Genomic DNA, 20,232 nt, shown 5'->3' on the forward strand with positions numbered 1-20,232 from the left:
GTGGGGCAGAAAGGCCTATAGGATCGTTGCTCCCACAAAAAACCAGCCCCAAACCCTGGGCCAGGTGGGGGGAAGCCTTGTCTCTTTGCTGTTATTCCTAGGTACAAAAGTACCAGCGCGGCATGCCCTGCTGCCCGCACCAGAGCTCGGGCTGCAGGGCCTGAGATAAAGATGCGGGCAGCCCAGCTCTAGGGAAACAAGAAATCAAGGTATCCTGTCCCAGGAGCCTCCAGCTCGCCCATCTCCAGCAGCACAAGAGCAGTCCCCCAGCTCCAGGGGTAAGGTGACATGACCCAGTGGTGCTGGGATTGGGAGGTTCATTCCAGAGCTGCAGGGGGGAAAGCCCAGCCTGCTTAGGGTGACCATATTTCCCAAAGGGAAAACGGGACACTGCACGGGGGGCTGGCCCAAGGCCCCCACCTCCATGGGGCTGGCCCCAGCCGTTCGCCCAAAGTGCCCCTCACAGACTGTCACTGGACGTTCAAAGCCTGCTGACCTCCTGCTCGAGTCTGTCGCTGGTCACTGGAACCCTGTCTGCCCCCCCCCGCCCCCCCGCACGGGGCTGGCATCTCCACTCCCCCCCGTACGTTCCTCCGCACTGCATCCCACTTTTTAAGAAAAGTGGGCATTTGTCCCGTTTGCTCTTGCCAACTTGAGACAATGGGATAAATGTCCACTTTTGCCAAAAAAGTCAAGAGGGCCAGGTTGGGGCTTAATAAAAGGACAGTCCCAGTCACAACAGGACGAACGGTCAGCCTACGCTGCTCCTACAGTAGAGCAGACAGGAGGATGCCTCCTGCTGCCCCTCCCTGCATGCTGAGTGACCCCCCTTTCCTCCCGTAAATCCCTCACTCCCACCTTCATGAAACCCCTCTGCAGCCGTCCCTTTCATAGCGAGCGCTTGGCTCCTCCTTGAGCTGGGACCCTCGTCCGATGGACAGAGTTTGTCTGACACAGGGTCCTTTCTGCTCCTGCTTTAGTCAGTGGCAACCCCACCCGCTGCACTGATTGCAGCAGGCTCAGGATCAGGCACTTAGACTGTGGTTGAGGAAGAGGCAATTCCCCTTTCTTTCATGCCAGGGTTGCTGGGTGCCCCCGCTCCCTTCTGCTGTTCCCTCCTATACCAGGGGCTCTGTGTGCCATGTAGAGCTGGAGGGTAGGTTTGCTTAGAGACGAGGATGGTCTCGCCGTCCCCTCTGAGTAGAAACAGCTGCTCAGTATCAGAAGCTAAACTCTCCTCTGTGGTGTTGCCTACAAAACACTTGACAATGGCTGGGTAGCTGGTGGGCTGAGACCACTGTCCATTTCGCTGACCAGTATTGTCTCCTTGTGCTCCCCCGTCTGTCTGCTGGTTCCCTCCTGTTGTCTCTTGTCTCAGACTGTGGACTCTTTGGGGCCAGACAGAATCAGGTCCTGGTCCACATCGTGTGGAGCTCCTAGGTGCTACCACAATACTGTAACCCAAACACCTCAAGTGTTCTGCTTCTGAGCAGCAACCCTTCCTGAAGTCTCTGAATCAGAGATCGACAGGAGGTTACTAATCCCTTGCAGGTCCCCTCTGCACCCGTCTGTCAGAGTTTGCCCAGGAAGAACGCCACCCACACTGCTGTTTGAATGTAAATGTTCCTTTAATTAGTGAGGGAGGATGTAAAGGGAGGAAGGGAAGGGAGGGGAATAACAATAGAACCTTAACTTAACATTCACACGCAGGCAAGCACACGAGGTGGTCATTGGAAACCTTCTACCTTAACTTCTCCACAGGTGACACGGCTGGATGATTGATTCCTAGCTGAGCTGGATCAGACGCCTCCTCTGACAAGGACCGCTGACGATGGAGTTCAGGTGAGCGTCCCTGACACCAGTTTCCCACCCTAACCCCTTTGTGCCATTGTGACTGCTAGTAAGAGCCTCCTCGAAGCGTCTGCGAGTGTGCTCCCCAACAAAACAACAAACCCAGACAACAACACACTCACCGGTAGCAGCAGCTGTCACAGGCTGACAGCTAGTCCCTGCTGTTACGGAGAGAGAGGTCCTGACTGCTGCTGTACTTAAAGTCACAGCTCAGCAGGCAGCAACCTTCTCCGTCTCCTGAGAAAGAGCCCCATCCCTACCCCACCGGCTTCCCTATATACCCTTCCCATTGCTAGGGCACTCCTTTCTTTGAGTCCCGCCCTGTGCCATTTGCAGGGAACTGAAACTTCACAAACCCTATGTTCATGGACAATCTCAGGACACATAAACATATGACAACCATCACATAATAAAAACCTACACATAACCCTTATTAATTATGTACACGCACCCGACATGGATATGTCCCAAGCCTGCCCAATTTAATTAAGGGGCCTCGTTCTTTACAAGACAGGTAGCTAATAATAATTATAAGAAGCAGCAGCAGGATGTGCCGTGGTCTCAACTATTCAGGGGACCCAGAATCATTTGCAACACGAACGTCATTGTTACACAGGTGGGGAAAGTGACTTGCTTCAGAAGGAGGTCTTGCTGTGTCCAGAGAAGGGAAAGGATCCCCTGTTTTCTCCACATCTCCAGTCTCCTGCTCTGTTGTTACCACCAGTGGATCTCCCCATATACCACGGACTTTCATTCTCTTGAATGAAGTCACGTATGGCCTCAGCCTCAGAGGTCTGGGAGCTCTGCTGGAATTCTCCTGCCACCTCTTCCAACCTGCTTTTCAGTTGTGGCCTCTCATTGTAGTTGTCTGGAATGGCAAAACCTGCTTTGTACATCTTAGCTGCCTCCCACACTGACTTTTGCTTGTAGAAGAGGAAATCCCCCCAGTGAAGGTAGACTGCCTGCTGACACCTCTTGCTGAGGCTGGGCATTTCACTTAGGAGATTGAGATAAATCTCTTCTTGGTAGTGAGGTGTGTTTTCTCCATACATTTCAGCTAAAGCCAGCCTTGAAAACACAGAGGCTGGATCTTTCTGCACAGCCTTTTTGAAGGCCTCAATAGCTGCTGCCAATATTTCTTCTCTGCCTGACTTGGCCTTCTCCAGTTGTTTCTTGTAGCAGACGCCAAGGTCATAGGGAAGGAGATGGTAAGTGGGGTTCAGCGAGATTGCTCGCTGTAGGATAGCAATTGCTTGTTCTGGGAATTCTGGTTGAAAGAACTTGGCTGCATTTCTCAGGACCTCAGGGTCCAGGCTATTCTGAACAACATCTTCTAAGAGGGCTTCGGCTTGCTGTCTATCACACTTCTTAAGGATCTTGGCTAAATACACCTTAGCTTCATAGTTTTGCTGCTGTTCATGGAGAATGGCAACCAACTGCTTTTTGGCTGCTTCCCGATGTACAGGCTTGTGTGAGTGAGTCCATGATGCAAAGACCGCAATTGCCAACCCAGCAAGAAATTCCCCATTTGCTTTGTCTTCTCTTAATGCCATTTGGAAACACGTTGTGGCTTCAATGCCATTGCGGAAGCCTGCTGCCAGGAGAGACCAGCCTTTCTGTGCATGTATCTCAGGGATCTGAGCTGCATGTGGAGAGCGGCTCTTCAGGGAGCTGCAGATCTTTCTAACCTTGTCCAGATAAAACTCAACCAAATCATAGTGGGCCAAGTGATAATAGATCCAGGCGTAGTTTCCATAAATGACCAGGACCTGCCGGGGGAAGTTATCTGGATGATCTCTTTGCAGAATCTCTTCGGCTTCTCTCAGGCTTTGCAGAGCGTCTTCATATTGCCCTTGCAGGTGGCAGAGATAAGCCTGCATGGCAAGGAGCGTGGGCTGGTTCTGGTAGTGAGTGTGGGCAATCCTGAGAGCCAGAGTTTGGAGGAGGTGAGCTGCATCTACCTTGTCTCTGATTTCAAAGTTCCAGGTGAAGTGGCACTGGAGGGCCTGCAGCTTCTCCTTCAGACGCAGGGTGCTGCAAAGAGAGGGGAAAATGAGACTCCATCTGGGCTGAATGAATTTCCACTACATGCTACAATCATTTACACAAAGGCTAGTTCCCAGCCCGCTGGCAGCGTAAAGCGAGTGTAAATGGAAAGGCCCCTTCGCACGGCCAGGGTGCTGTGAAATGGCCGCAGGGTGTGCCTACCCTGCAGTGAGAGGTGGGACCGTAGCATGGGCTGCCCTTCTGGCACTAGCTGTAACCTAGATATCACAGCTAAAAACAGCAGTGACGCATGGCAGCACGGGATCTGCAAGCCCGTCTGGCCCCCCGGGTATGTAGTATTGTTTCTAGCCCACATCACGGTCTGTGTCTCTGCGGCTTCACTGCTCGTTTTAGTCCCACTAGTTAGATTAAAGCTCGCACGGAGATGCCTACCTGAGCTAGACACACCTGTGACTGCACTGTAGCCATAACCTTAGTATCAGTGGGAACGGGGCCCACTCTAGTCAGTAGGCAGGAGAGAAATGTAATGGGGAGATTCTGAGGGTCGGCAGAATGTAAATATTCTTTCTCCGGACATTTAATTGTGGCAATCTAGGCCTGTTACACCCCTCCCCCTGCTGTGAGTCCTGTGTGCAGTGCAGATGTGGTCGCCCCATCTCAAAAAAGATATATTGGAATTGGAAAAGATTCAGAAAAACAAAATGATTAAGGATCTGGAATGGCTTCCATGTTAGAAGAGATTAATAAGACTGGTACTTTTCAGCTTGGAAAAGAGATGACTAAGGGGGGGGATGTGATTGAGGTCTATAAAATCATGACTGGTGTGGAGAAAGTAAATAAGGAAGTGTTATTTACTCCTTCTCATAACACAAAAACTAGGGGTCACCCAATGAAATGAATAGGCAGTAGGTTTAAAAGAATCAAAAGGACATATTTCTTCACACAACGCACAGACAACCTGTGGAACTCCTTGCCAGAGGATGTTGTGAAGGCCAAGACTATAAGAGGGTTCAGAGAAGAACTAGATAAATGCATGGAGGACAGGTCCCTCAATGGCTATGAGCCAGGATGGGCAGGGAGGGTGTCCCTAGCCCAGGGTTCTCACAAGACATTTTTGGTGGCCTCAGAGCGCAGCCACCAACTCTTGCTGGTGGCCGCACTGACACATTTTTCCTAAAAGACGTAATTAACTTTAGGGAAAAGCAATTAAATGTGCCTCACAGATTTACATCCAAATCAGTGTGATTTATATTTGTAGGGGGGTTGTTTTTTTTTGCAGAGTCAATAACAAAAATAACACTGTCTCCTCCCATCCCCTCACCCCACCATGCAGGGCTTTTAATGGGTCCTGGGGCTTGCTGTGCAAAGTGATATCCTGTATATTTGTTTATATCGTAGCTCCCTGGGAGGCTATGGAAAGTGATAAGTGCTATTAAGAAACACACAGGTATCCCTTTTCACAGATAGCTAGTAAGTCTGCTGTGAAAAGTGATACTTGCACGTTTGGTAATATCACTTTTCTCAGCAAGCCCCAGGACCCATTAAACCCTGGATGTGAGGGGGCAAAGGGGGAGGCAGCAGGAGCCAGAGGCGATGGTGGGATGGGTGCAGGGCCGGGGGAGGCTGCAGGGTACTGGGGGGGGCGGGGGAGAGGGCAGGATGGATGCCGGGGCTGTGGGAGGCAGCAAGGGTCCGGGGCAATGGGGGTGAGAGTGGATGTGAGGCCAGAAAGGCAGCAGGGTCCAGGGGCAAGGGGTGGGAATGGATACAGGGCTGGGGGAGGCAACAGGGGCCGGAGCAATGAGGGTCAGTGATGAGCCCCACTGTTGCGTGGCCAGAGCCAGGGCCAGGTGTCTGTTGCCATGCAGCCAAGGCTCAGTGTCTGAACCTGGAGCTGGGGACAGGACCTGCATGGCCGGAGCCAGGGATCGGAGCCGGCTGCCATGCACCCAGAGCTGTGGGTCAGCACCCAGGGCTATTGCCTGCCGCCGCGTGCCAGGGCTGAAGCCAGAGTCAGCGTCTGCCATTGAGTGGCTGGAGCCAGTGCTCGCTGCTGTGTGGCCAGGGGTCGGCACCTGGGGCCAGCTCCCGCCGCTACGTGGCAGGAGCCCAGGAACAGAGTTGTGGGTCGGTGCCTGGGGCCACGTGGCTGGAGCCCGGGGCCAGCGCCCGCCCCCGCACGGCCGGAACGGGGGCCAGAGGCAGTCTGAAGCTCTGCCGTCAGACCCAGGGGACAGCACCTGCTGCCCCATGGCCAGAGCCAGGGGTTGGTGCCCAAAGCTCGGCGGTTGGAGCCCACTGCCGTAAGGCTGGGGCTGGGGGTTGGTGCCTGTGGCCAGCGACTGCCACTGCGCTCTTGGACCCCGGGACTGGAGCCAGGAGCCAGAGCCCGTTGCCACCCAGCTGGAACCAGAGGCTGGATGCTGAAACCCCACAGCTGGAGGCCAGGGCTGTGTGGCTAGAGCTGGGGGGCGGGGGGTATCAGGGCCCGCTGCCCTGCGGTCGGAGCCTGGGGCCACACAGCCAGGTTCCTGAAGTCCCACTGCTGGAGCCTGCAGCCCAAACCCCTTTCCCCAAGGTGGGTCAAGAACTCGCCTCGCTCCTGCAGCGTTGTGCCCTACGTCTCTCCAGAGGTGGAGCAGGGCAGCACATCCAGGTGTGACAAGGAGGGAGAGGGAGGGGCCGATGCTTTGCGCCCCCGGAGGCTGTCGTAGCCACACAAAAAGCCCCTGGTGGATGCATGCAGCCACAGTGCCCGTAGTTGAGAAACGTTGCCCTGGCCTCTGTTTGCCAGACGCTGGGAATGGGCGACAGGAGCTGGATCACTTGGGGATTCCCTGGTCTGCTCATTCCCTCTGGGGCACCTGGCACTGGCCACTGTCGGCGGACAGGAGACTGGGCTGGATGGACCTTCAGTCTGATCCAGTCTGGCCGTTCTTATGTACTTCTCCCATCAGCTGGCTCTTGGCAGCTGCAGCAGTGGTCACTGGAGCTGCTATCAATATTCTGCAAATTGCTATTTTTCACCAGCCAGGCTCCTTTACACCATGAACCCCCCTGCACATACACTGGGGGGAAACAGGACCCATCAAACCTCATACACATTATGCTCTAAAAGTGACCTAAACTAGTCGTTCTATACCAGTGCTGTCCTTGTTCTCCCTCTGGCCCAGGAGCTCTCCCAAGCCCCAGCTGACTGGGGGAAGGGACGACGGGTCTCCCAATGTGCAGTTTTGTACCTGCTGAATGAGTGTTTGAAAGCGTCGGGCCGACAGAAGGTGCTGTGGAAACGCTCAGTGTCATTGCCACCACTGAGAAATCCACGTCAGATGATGCTGAGGGAGGTAGGGAAGACGGAACTGTTAAGGAAAAGTTAGCACATGTGACTCCATTCTGGTTTGGGGTCCACCATTGTCTAAAAGCAAGCACATCATACACCAGGAGGAGTGATCCTTATGTAAGCAGTGTCAGGATGAGCTCCACCCTGACATCTGGTGGTGAGGTGTGGCAAGTTGTGGAAAAGAACTTCAGGGGCCGATCTCATTTGCATAGGCACACCCACCACGCCTAGAATGAGACCATAGCTGCCCAAATGGTCACTTTGGCTGCTGTGGGATCCCCAGTGTCTCTGTTATTGGGGCAGGAAGAATAAATTGTTATTACCCTGATTATGGGAACTGTGCTTGGAACTGTACGTGGCCTTTTGTTACGATGGAGGGATTCACCATCATCTAAGTAGCACTCGCTAGGCAAGGGTCATGGGTTCCAAAACTGTGTGAAGGGAGAGAGGCTGGGGACAAGTATTAATACTTGGTGGCATGGGCCCCTTGGTGAGGGCCTTACATGCTAATTGCACTTCCTCCTCTCTCCACTGTGGAATATCAGAGCTAATTTTGATTTCATTAGAAGTCTAGTTATAGGCTGCTGAGCTCACTTTGGGCTGACAGTGCACCAGCACTGGGGCTCCCCTATTATAAGCTGAATTCACCTAAGCGCTGAAATCACTGAGTGTTGTGTTAAGTAGTGGGGGAGCCTGAAGATATATTGTGGAGCAGTTTGCGGGACGGCTGGCGAAGCAGTTCGACACGGAGCAGTGTGTGGATGGCAGGAGTTGCTTGTGGGCCGTGGAGCTGAGCGAAGGAGTTTGTGGGGCGGCTGGCGGAGCGGAGCGCAGCTGAGCGAAGGAGTTCGTGGGGCGGCTGGTGGAGCGGAGTGCAGCTGCGCGAAGGAGTTTTGTGGGGCGGCTGGCGGAGCGGAGCGCCGCTATGGAGCTATGGGGCGGTTAGCTTCAGATCACGTAAGGTGCCTCTTACCCCCGTCCCATTTCCACCCAGGTTGGGAGGTAAAGCTCCGCCGATAAACTTTCGAACTCTGGGGCTGCCCTGACCAGGGACAGAGACTTTTGGGGCATTGGACTTTTGGGGTTGCTGGACTCAAGAACCAAAGGGAAAAGGGCATGCCCCAATTTGCCTGGGGTGGGGTTGTTTTTGCTCATGGGTTGTGTTATGAATCCGGTTGGTGGTGTTTCCCCAACATAATGCCACATTGTTTCTCTCTGTTATTAAAAGACTTTTGCTACACTCAGACTCTGTGCTTGCGAGAGGGGAAGTATTGCCTCTTGGAGGCGCCCAGTGGGGGTGGTATATATTTGTCCCAGGTCACTGGGTGGGGGCTCGAGCCGGTTTGCATTGTGTTATTGGAATGGATCCCCTAGATATTGAACCCGGCCCTTGTTGCTGCCAACTCTGACGGGCAGAAGGGTTACATTTTTGGGGGCTCGTCCGGGATGCCTGGGTCAGTACCCCTCGCAAGCACCTGTTGAGTGATCCACTACATTGGGAAACAATTTATATATTTTTTTTTTGTGCTTATATTTTGAGGAAATTACTGTTTGTATAATGGCTAATATGTCAGGTTTGTTGGGCCCTGGCTCAGCAGCTTCTAGCTCGGAGGCTGCAGCCTCGGCTGATGATTGGACAAAAGCTCTGGGGCAAATATTGGAAAAGGTTGCGCTGCCCCATGCTGAGTCAGACTCTTGTCGTAAGTTAAGATTATTTGCTGGGGAGGAGGAGTTTGAACCCTGGTTAGAGCATACCACTGAAATGCTGCAAGAGTGGGCCGTACCAGATGCAGAAAAGCGAAGATGCCTTATAGAGAGCCTTGGCGGCCCAGCATTAGATGTGATTCGCACCCTGAAGCTCATTGACCCTGGGGTCAGTGTGAAGGACTGCCTAGAGGCCCTTGAACACAACTTTGGGAGCGTAGAGGGCCCTGAAGACAGCTACTGTAAGTTCCTTAATTCCCGACAACAAAAGGGCGAGAAGGCTTCAGCCTACATACAGAGACTGGAGAGACTGCTTCAGAGAGCTGTCATGAGGGGAGCAGTGACTGCTGAGCAGATGGATCAGACCAGACTGGCTCAAATTGTAAGAGGAACTCAGTATCAGAACCCAATTCTACTTCATCTCCGGCTAAGAGAACGACGGGAACATCCCCCAAGTTACTCCCAGCTGATAAAAGAGGTCCGAGAGGAGGAAGAAAGGCAGGCTGCCAGTGAGTTTTGGGAAGCCCAAACATCGGAGCCAGCCAGCACAACACCACTGCAAATGGCCAGTGTACTGATGGTGAGCACCAGAGAGGAACTTGCCCAACAAATGCAGGTCCTGACGGAACGGATAGCTGAGCTGCAAAGTACCGTTGACCGAGTTAAGACTTCTAGGAATAAGAAGCCTCAAACTGTGGCGATTGAGAAGCCCGCACTTAGAGCCACCATCCCCCCCAGGCGAAGGGGGAAAGGTCAATTCTTCTGCTACCGATGTGGTCAGGATGGACACAGTGCTGCCAAGTGCCGTAATGAAGAAAACCCCTCCTTAGTGTATGGAAAGCTGAGGATCAGTTGGGAGAGATCCGGTAGCTGCCAGAGGGTCTGGGGACGGGGACCCCCCAGATCTGCAGGATTTGAAGATTCCCCCAGAAAAGACTGTCCAGCTGGGATCCCTGCAGGACTGATAGGGCCTCGAGCAGAGGTCATGGTGAGGATCGAAGGGGTGGAGTGTAAAGCAGTGCTTGACACTGGATCTCAAGTGACTATTATATTTCAGTCATTCTACCAACAGATGCTTAGGCACCTGCCTATACAGCCACTGACTGGCCTTGGCCTATGTGGCCTCAGCATGGATGAATACCCCTATCAAGGGTATGTCATAGTGCACCTGGAATTCCCAGAGGAGGTTGCTGGGGTGAGAGAAGAGGTAGACACAGCTGCCTTAATATGCCCTGACCCTAAAGGGACTTCTGATGTGTCTGTGCTAATAGGGACCAACTCCAGTCTCTTCAAGGTACTCGCGGATTACTGCAGAAGGCGGGCTGGGGACCAGTACCTGAATACCCTGATGATCCATACGCTTTGTGCTGAAGCCTATAGGAAAATTGAGAGCGCTAAAAGGGACACATCTGAGCTACCGCTTGGGGCACTGAAGTACGCGGGCACAACCCCCTTAGTAGTGCCTGCAAGGACGGAGCAAGAAGTGCTTGTCATGAGTACCTGTCTGAAAGGCAGTAAAGGGACGTTAGCAATGATAGAGCAGCCGATGGGAGGAGAGCTCCCTGAAGGAGTGCTGGTCCCCAGTGGAGTCATAACCCTACCTGCTGAAGCCCAGGAAAGGGTGACTATACTGATTGCTAATGAAACGAGTCGTGATATTTTTGTGAAGCAAGGACAAAAGATAGCAGACCTCTTTGAGCCTGAGTCGATTGTAAAACCCCAGTATGAAACTCCAGTTCCGGCAATAGACCCAGCAAAGTTTGACTTTGGAGATTCACCAGTGTCCGAGGACTGGAAAGATCGCCTGAGGAAGAAACTTTGTGAAAGATCCAAGGTGTTCTCACTGCATGAGTGGGATGTGGGATGTGCAAAAGGAGTAGAGCACAATATCAGACTACATGACTCTCGACCTTTCAGGGAGAGATCTAGGAAGATTGCTCTCTCTGAGATGGAAGATGTGCGACATCATCTTCAGGAGCTGGCTGCGAATGGCATCATTACAGAGTCCCGCAGCCCATACGCCTCACCCATTGTGGTAGTCCGCAAAAAGAATGGGAAAATCCGGATGTGTATTGACTACCGCACCCTAAACAGCCGTACAGTGGTCGACCAGTACACTATGCCTCGAGTGCAAGACGCCTTAGACTGTTTGCTGGGAAGCCAGTGGTTCTCTGTGTTGGATCTTCGAAGTGGATACTACCAGATCCCTCTGGGAGAAGAAGATAAGGAGAAGACAGCCTTCATCTGCCCATTAGGGTTTTATCAGTTCGAACGCATGCCCCAAGGGATTTCTGGAGCACCTGCCACCTTTCAACGTCTCATGGAGAAAGTTGTGGGAGACATGAATTTACTGCAAGTGTTAGTTTATTTGGATGACCTGATTGTGTTTGGAAGAACCTTAGAGGAGCATGAAGAAAGACTTCTTAAAGTGCTTGATAGGTTGGAGGATTATGGTCTGAAGCTTTCAATTGACAAATGCCAGTTCTGCAGAACCTCAGTGAAGTATGTGGGTCACATTGTGTCCCAAGAAGGTGTGAGTACTGATCCTGATAAAATAGAAGCACTCACTACATGGCCACGTCCAAGTAACTACAGAGAACTCAAGACCTTCCTTGGATTTAGTGGCTACTACCGCAGATTTGTGAAAAACTATGCTACGATTGTAAAGCCTCTGAATGATCTTACCAGGGGACATCAGTCCAGCAAGAACAAATCTAAGTCCAAGAATAAGGGGAGGTCCCCAAAGCCTCCTGTGCAGAGACACAATGGCCCCTTTGCACCATTTGGGCCACGGTGGGATGAGAGATGTGAAAGGGCTTTTCAAGAAATCATTACTTGCCTAACTCATGCTCCAGTCCTAGTTTTTGCTGACCCAAGCAAACCATTTATCCTGCATACTGATGCCAGTTTGGAGGGTCTGGGAGCAGTCCTGTACCAGGAAGTGGAAGGCAAATGTAAACCTGTAGCCTTTGCCAGCCGAGGATTGTCTGATAGTGAAACTCGCTATCCCACCCACAAGCTGGAGTTTTTGGCCTTGAAATGGGCCATCACTGAGAAATTTCGAGACTACTTGTATGGTGCTCAGTTCCAGGTGTGGACAGACAACAATCCACTGACTTATGTGTTAACAAGTGCTAAGCTGGATGCTACAGGGCAGAGATGGGTGGCCGCCTTGGCTAGCTATGAGTTCAGCATTCAGTACCGATCAGGGAGAAGCAATGTAGATGCAGATGCATTGTCCAGGCGTCCGCAGGCTCCAGAAGTTGCTGTGATACCCACAGATGGAGTGAGAGCTATTTGCAGTGTGAGTCGCCGAGAGCCAGAGGCCCGTGAAGACTTTCAGGGATGTGTTGCAGAAGCTTTGGGCCTGCCCCCTGAATGCATGCCTTCTGCTTCGGTGAACTATATTGCATTAGACCAATCTCCTTTGCCCATGCTCAATGCGGCTGACTGGCAAGAAGCCCAGCGGCAAGATATTGACATTCGTGATACACTACTTGCCAAAAGGGAGGGGCGAAGCCCAACTGCGGTTGTCCCACCTAACCCGGAGGGTAAACTACTATTGAGAGAATGGACCAAACTAAAACTGATTCAGGGAGTGCTACACCGAATGACCACTGACCCTTTACAAAAACAACGAGCACAACTAGTACTGCCAAAAAAGTACAGAGCCCTGGCCATGAGGGCCCTGCATGATGACTTTGGGCATTTAGGGATGGAGAGGACCCTGGAACTTATTCGTAGTAGGTTCTATTGGCCCCGAATGGCTGAAGATGTTCGCAGGAAATGTGAGACTTGCGCTCGATGTGTTCAAAGGAAAACTCTGCCCACGAGGGCTGCATATCTCAAGAACATCACCAGCAACAAACCTTTGGAGTTGGTATGCATTGATTTCTTGTCTGTAGAGGTAGACAAGAGGAATGTTGGAAACATTCTAGTAGTGACTGACCATTTTACACGGTATGCACAAGCATATCCCACACGTGATCAGAGGGCCACCACCGTTGCTCGAGTATTGTGGGACAAATATTTCTCAGTCTATGGATTCCCGGCTCGGATACACTCTGATCAGGGGCGGGATTTTGAGAGTCACCTTCTGAAGGAGGTGCTGAAGATAGCAGGAATTAAAAAGTCTAGGACAACGCCTTATCACCCCCAAGGTGATCCTCAGCCAGAGAGGTTCAATCGAACCCTATTAGATATGTTGGGAACTTTGCGACCAGAGCAGAAGGCAACCTGGAGCCAGCATGTCGCATTTCTGGTGCATGCCTACAATGCCACAAAGAACGATGCTACGGGAGTCACCCCATATCTCTTGATGTTTGGGCGAGAACCAAGATTACCCATAGACTTGTGCTTTGGTGTATCAGAGGATGGAGATAGCTATGAAACTCATCAGCAATATGTATCCCGACTAAGAGAAAAGCTGCGGGATGCTTATCGCTTAGCTACCGCTGCGGCTCGGAAGAACGCAGACCGCAACAAACATCGATATGATGCTAGAGTGCGTTCGCAGGAGCTCCAGCCGGGGGACAGAGTCCTGCTGCGAAATTTGGGTATTGCTGGCAAACACAAGATAGCTGACAGATGGAAGGCAATACCTTACCTGGTGATGGAAAAGCTGGGAGATCTGCCGGTCTACAAGATCAAACCTGAAGACGGTCCAGGGCAAATAAAGACGGTGCATAGAAACCTTTTGCTCCCTGTGGGGGAATTGGTAAGCACCCCTTGTGAGATGGGCCACGGCAGGGCCGCCGGGCAGAACAGAGGTGCTAGACCAAAGCCGCCATCCAACACAGACAGTGGGCCCCCTGCAGCTAACTTACCCCTATTCTGCACATCTGAGAGTGAGTCTGAGGAGGAAGACACAACCCTGGTGTATCCTGGGATGGAGACAAGATTTCAGTCTCGATCAGCTGAACCAAACAAGAGTTTTCCCTCTTCCGCCCTAAACCCAATGGCGGAACTATTTAGGCCCCTTTCTGATACCCCGGTGCTGCTGATGAGACCCCCCTGTGACGACACACACAGGTTATTGGACAATGGGGACAGACAGGTAGAGGATGTCCTGGGCACCTTGGACCCTCCAGCGTTAGAACTAGGAGTGCAGGGGCCTACACCAGTAGCCGAGGGACCCTCCAGGGAAGCCTCTCCATCCGTCACTCAAGAGGATGTTCCCCTTACTTCGGCAACAGAGATTCTCAATAGACGAGACAGGGTGATAAGACCAGTGAAACGGTTAACTTATGATGCACCTGGGGTGACTAGTGAGGAGCCAATACATTTAGCACACAGGCTTGTGGAAGCTAAAGTGGGCTTCCTGAGGCCCTTTGGAGGAAACCAATGAGTTGGTATAAAGGGAGTGTGATTTGTCGGGACGACAAAGTCTCGGCTGGGGGGAGGATGTAAGCAGTGTCAGGATGAGCTCCACCCTGACATCTGGTGGTGAGGTGTGGCAAGTTGTGGAAAAGAACTTCAGGGGCCGATCTCATTTGCATAGGCACACCCACCACGCCTAGAATGAGACCATAGCTGCCCAAATGGTCACTTTGGCTGCTGTGGGATCCCCAGTGTCTCTGTTATTGGGGCAGGAAGAATAAATTGTTATTACCCTGATTATGGGAACTGTGCTTGGAACTGTACGTGGCCTTTTGTTACGATGGAGGGATTCACCATCATCTAAGTAGCACTCGCTAGGCAAGGGTCATGGGTTCCAAAACTGTGTGAAGGGAGAGAGGCTGGGGACAAGTATTAATACTTGGTGGCATGGGCCCCTTGGTGAGGGCCTTACATGCTAATTGCACTTCCTCCTCTCTCCACTGTGGAATATCAGAGCTAATTTTGATTTCATTAGAAGTCTAGTTATAGGCTGCTGAGCTCACTTTGGGCTGACAGTGCACCAGCACTGGGGCTCCCCTATTATAAGCTGAATTCACCTAAGCGCTGAAATCACTGAGTGTTGTGTTAAGTAGTGGGGGAGCCTGAAGATATATTGTGGAGCAGTTTGTGGGACGGCTGGCGAAGCAGTTCGACACGGAGCAGTGTGTGGATGGCAGGAGTTGCTTGTGGGCCGTGGAGCTGAGCGAAGGAGTTCGTGGGGCGGCTGGCGGAGCGGAGCGCAGCTGAGCGAAGGAGTTCGTGGGGCGGCTGGCGGAGCGGAGCGCAGCTGAGCGAAGGAGTTCGTGGGGCGGCTGGTGGAGCGGAGTGCAGCTGCGCGAAGGAGTTTTGTGGGGCGGCTGGCGGAGCGGAGCGGAGTGCCGCTATGGAGCTATGGGGCGGTCAGCTTCAGATCACGTAAGGTGCCTCTTACCCCCGTCCCATTTCCACCCAGGTTGGGAGGTAAAGCTCCGCCGATAAACTTTCGAACTCTGGGGCTGCCCTGACCAGGGACAGAGACTTTTGGGGCATTGGACTTTTGGGGTTGCTGGACTCAAGAACCAAAGGGAAAAGGGCATGCCCCAATTTGCCTGGGGTGGGGTTGTTTTTGCTCATGGGTTGTGTTATGAATCCGGTTGGTGGTGTTTCCCCAACATAATGCCACATTGTTTCTCTCTGTTATTAAAAGACTTTTGTTACACTCAGACTATGTGCTTGCGAGAGGGGGAGTATTGCCTCTTGGAGGCGCCCAGCGGGGGTGGTATATATTTGTCCCAGGTCACTGGGTGGGGGCTCGAGCCGGTTTGCATTGTGTTATTGGAATGGATCCCCTAGATATTGAACCCGGCCCTTGTTGCTGCCAACTCTGACGGGCAGAAGGGTTACACTTAGATACTGAATCCCTGTGAAAATCCTCCTCCTTGTCTCCAGCCTGCCTTGACTCCCAGTATCTGTTTTTTGTCAGTCTCTAATTCCTTGTCTCTTGGCCTTTGATGTGAGGCCTCCCATCCTGATAATAAAGGTTACTGATGCATGGCTTTAGGACCATGTTGTGTAATTAACATACTGGTTTAGCAGGAGGAATGCACCAAGCAGGGATAGGTGGTAGATAAGACAAGGGTTTGTTTATTGGCTAAGGTTTCCGATGCACGAAGGCAACATGCTTTGCTAAAAAGTATATAACCTTTGTATAATCTGTACTCAGGGTCCCCTCCTGGCTAGCGGGGGGCACCACGCTCGAGCGTAATAAACTTAGTGTCTTTTGGGAACTCTGCAGTTGTGGACTTTGTTTATGTGCCTCAGCCTAGATTCGAACTGTGCGTGACCCATCAGGTATAATTCGCAGCATTGGTGTGCGTGTCCTACCAGGTGTAATTCGTAGCATTAGTGTGCGTGTCCTACCAGGTGTAATTCACAGCAGTTGTGTGCGTGTCCTCTCAGGTGTAATTTGTAACAGAACTGACAGCTGGCGAGAAGCGGGTGCTCTCCAGACAGTTCCAGCAAGGTGAGCTTGCAGGAGAAGGATGTGAATAGCTAACTCTTGTTAAATGGCCGAGATTGCACTTTATCCAGTGAGTCACCAGCCTGGAGATTCAACACGGCTGCAGAATTATATGACATTGATCCCCACCCCCAGGCTCGGAGAAATAAAAGCCGGAGATTTACAGTCCCAGAAATTAGCAGAGAGAAGGTTCGAAAGCTGTCTGTATTTAGTCCTTGCTGGAAATGTCTCCCCCGCCCTCCCTGCCCAGCAACCCCAATGCTCCTACCTCATTGCGATCCGCTGAGTCCCAGCCCAGCCAGGGGAGGTGACGGCTCCTTTCACTGTCCCGAGTTTCTTCCCAAGTTGTGGAAGTGCCCGGTTCTGGGAGAGACCCGAGTTCTGCCCGGGCAGGATGGACTGTGGCCGCCCGGACGATGCTGCCCTTTATATGCAGGGCGGGTTCCTAGCTGGGGATCTCACTGGTTTGACTGGCGAGCTGCATTTCCACTGAAAGGGGGAGTAAGCAGGAGAAAAGGAAACAGAAACTTAACTTTCACTTCCACTTGTCATCTTCAATGTCCACTCAGCCTGAGTCGCCATCTGCAGCTCCCTGGGTCACATGGGACTAGTTATGGGTATGTGTGTGGGTGTGTGTATGCACGTACAATCCTGGCCTGGGCTTCCCAGCACACAGACGGGGTCACTCACCATTACCTCACTGTGGCGCGCTCCCTGCTACGCCCCCAACCAGCTCCACAGCCCCATGCAGCGAACAGGTTGGCCGTGTCCCGGCCCCCGGCCAGCCCTTCCCCACCACCGTGGGGTGTTCCTATCGCCCGGGTGGGAACACCGCCTGCGCTGCCCTGAACACAGGGGCTGTGGTTGTGTGCGGAGGATGGGCCCATAGCACAGAGGAGCTCTCCCTCACTCACTTCAAGGGCCCTGCAAAGGGCAGTGGGCAGCCCGGCCTACGCATGGTGACTGTGCGACCCCCGCCCCCTGCCTGGGGCACGGAGCAGCGAGGAGCAGAGGGCGATGACGGAGGCAGGGCAATTAGCCAAACGTTAGAGCTTTGTACCTGCTCCCCCAGGTCTCCTCCTCTCCCCGAACCCTCCCCCAGCTTTATCCGCGCAGGGTGCGACTTTCCAAAGGGGCCCCCCCCCCGGTTTAGACACCCAGGCCCCATTGGCTGCCAGCGTGATCCGTGCTCCTCAGTCACTTCAGCACTTTTGAAAATGCCTCCCCCACATACAAATTAAACCCTCTAAAGTGAGGAAATAATAGTCAGGTTCCCTGTGCAGCCTCATCTCTACTCTCTGCACGATGCATCGTGGTGCACGCTTCAATTACACGATCGTGTCTATTGCTGCAGGGTCCCCGCCTCGTTCACTGTGCTGTGCGGACATGGTAGGATAAATATAAAATTAAAGAATTAAAGTTACCTTAAGTTTGGTTAAGGAAATGTGTGTGTTGTAAAGAAAGGCCTTGACTAGCAAGTAGAAAGACCATGAAAATAATGAGTTATAAGGCAAGTAGGAATGTAGGGAGAATGTCTGGTTCAAATAATAACTCACGAGATAAGACAATGTTCTCAAGCAGGGGTACACGTACCCTGGGGGTACTCAGAGGTCTTCCAGGGGTTACATCAACTCATCTAGACATTGGCCTAGTTTTCACAGAATCATAGAATATCAGGGTTGGAAGGGACCTCAGGAGGTCATCTAGTCCAACCCCCTGCTCAAAAGCAGGACCCATCCCCAATTAAATCATCCCAGCCAGGGCTTTGTCAAGCCTGACCTTAAAAACTTCTAAGGAAGGAGATTTTATAGCAGGCTACATAAAAAGCACTAGCGAAGTCAGTACAAACTAAAATTTCATACACACAATGACTTGTTTATACGGCTCTATATATTATGCACCGAAAGGTAAGTAAAATATTTACATTCCAGTTGATTTATTTGATAATTCTATGGTAAAAATGAGAAAGTCAGCCATTTGTCAGGAATAGTGCGTTGAGACACTTTCGTATTTTTATGGCTGATTTTGTAAGCAAATCGTTTTTAAATGAGGTGAAACTTGGGGGTACTCAAGACAAATAGGACTCCTGAAAGGGGGACAGTCATCTGGAAAGGTTGAGAGCCCCTGAGATAAGGGGCTGTTTCTAAAAATAAGGCTTCTGATTGATAGGAGGTGGCTGTAAAGGGTTTTAAATAAGACAAAAAGAAACTGTCTTAAGAAGAGGCAACACAAACTTTCCCACCGCACATACCAGTGTTATCTTAACAATTCGGGCACTGTGAGCCCAGGCGGAATGGAAAATCTGCTGATCAGCAAGCAAGAGGGGTGCCTTGGGAGAAAAGGAGGCTACAAAATGTATCTGGATTAAGACTGGAAATAAGGGTGAATTGTCTCAAATTGGTTTGAAGCCAAAGTCAATCATTGGCAATGACAATTACATTGTTTATTAGTGGGTATAAAAAGAGTTATGAATTGGAGGGTTCTTTGTGAGACTCTCGCTGATCCCCCTGGGTCATGCCAGAATGAGAAAGTCATCCCCAGGTCTGGCCTATTTGTAAGTATACTGATCACATGCTTATGAATACTTAGTTACTGTATTGGGTGTCGTGACAGCTTAGTTTCAGGCTGTCAAGCGTATTTAGAGCAATTGTATAAAATACCATTGGCCTTTGGACTAAATAAAGGGGCATATGGTTAAATTAGTGTCTGGTGGTCTCCTGTATTAATACGTTCTACTATTTTTAATTCATTCCAACACCCACCCCCTGCCCAAGTTCTGTTACCTATCAATGAGGCCCTGCTGGGCCCTGCCAAAACCATCTGGCAGACGCCAGCATCAATAGCACCCACATGCAAAAGAGCCAATAAAAAACACTACGTCCCAGCTAAGGACTCTGAATTTTTGTTTACTCATCCTGCACCCAACGCTCTGGTTGTGGAGAGACCACGAGTTATACCTACCTTGAAAAGTGGAAGAGATTTAGCCTTTGGTGTGATCAGTGACATTTTCCACTTGGTCGAAAACCAGCAAGCCGTTAAACTATTACGGTGTGTGTCTCAGAAAACTTCACTGAACCTTGGCTCTCCCCTTTTACATTTTGATAATTTAAGGATGATGCCTGGGTTGCTATTTCTGGATCACTGTTTCTGGAGCACTGTTACTAATCCTTCTCGGGAACTCTGGAAAACTAAATATTATAGAAAGGTTTTATTTGTTTCCTAAACTTAAAGCTGGCCTGTCAAAATGCAAGATCTGTTACCGAGCAACAATAATCACAAATTGTTTTAATAAAAAAGTTGCAATCTGAAATAAATTAACTACTGTTTTCAGTGTCATTAGTTCGACTTTCTGCAAGGTCACTTAATTCAGCTTTGTTCATTGCGGTAATCGGATTCTCAGGTGTTGCATGTATCCCCTCTTGATCCTGCCAGGCAACCAGCAGCTGCTTCGCTCTCATCTTCACATCCTCACTATCTGACTCAATCTGTCTTATATCAGAGTCCTTCATTCCCAAGTAGGGGGCCAGAGTCTTCCACTGTTCTCCAACCTTGTTAGCAAACGATTCAATTTGTTCCCCTGTCATGGGTTTGTCTCGTTGTACATCTGGACTTTCATTGTTTTCCTTTAATAAAGCATCATTATCTTCCTCATCTTCATCCTCTCCTGTTTTTATTTCTTCAGAAGGAGGAGGCAACTCCTTGGCTAATTTGATTACCATGTTTTCTAAGTATTCTGGTAAACTCTTAAATTGTTCATTGGTTGGCTGGAAGAAGTGGGGACTTCTGCGTGCTAGTAATCTTAATGCTCTCCATCCATAATTACAGTTGTTCACAGCCTTATACTCATTTTCAGCCATGTCTTCAGGATCTGCCTACTCAATAGCCTCTTCAAAGAACTCCTCCAGTGTCGGCATATATTCCCTAGTCTCAGATTTACAGGCTCCCATGTTGT

The 20,232-nt window shown here is 51.1% G+C and overlaps 1 protein-coding gene across 1 annotated transcript; it reads right to left on the reverse strand.

The window, feature by feature from the left end:
• Positions 1-1,609: 1,609 nt before the first annotated feature.
• On the reverse strand, positions 1,610-19,322 carry LOC140905518 (interferon-induced protein with tetratricopeptide repeats 5). The gene is made up of 3 exons (XM_078851759.1): positions 19,242-19,322; positions 16,549-16,769; positions 1,610-3,885 (listed from the first exon to the last, which is right to left on the reverse strand). The coding sequence occupies exons 2-3, from the start codon at positions 16,551-16,553 to the stop codon at positions 2,487-2,489; spliced, it is 1,404 nt and encodes a 467-aa protein (XP_078707885.1). The 5' UTR covers positions 16,554-16,769; positions 19,242-19,322; the 3' UTR covers positions 1,610-2,486.
• Between the last annotated feature and the right edge of the window lie 910 nt (positions 19,323-20,232).

The sequence above is a fragment of the Lepidochelys kempii genome, chromosome 1 (assembly GCF_965140285.1).
Source record: "Lepidochelys kempii isolate rLepKem1 chromosome 1, rLepKem1.hap1, whole genome shotgun sequence".
Lineage (NCBI taxonomy): Eukaryota > Metazoa > Chordata > Testudines > Cheloniidae > Lepidochelys > Lepidochelys kempii.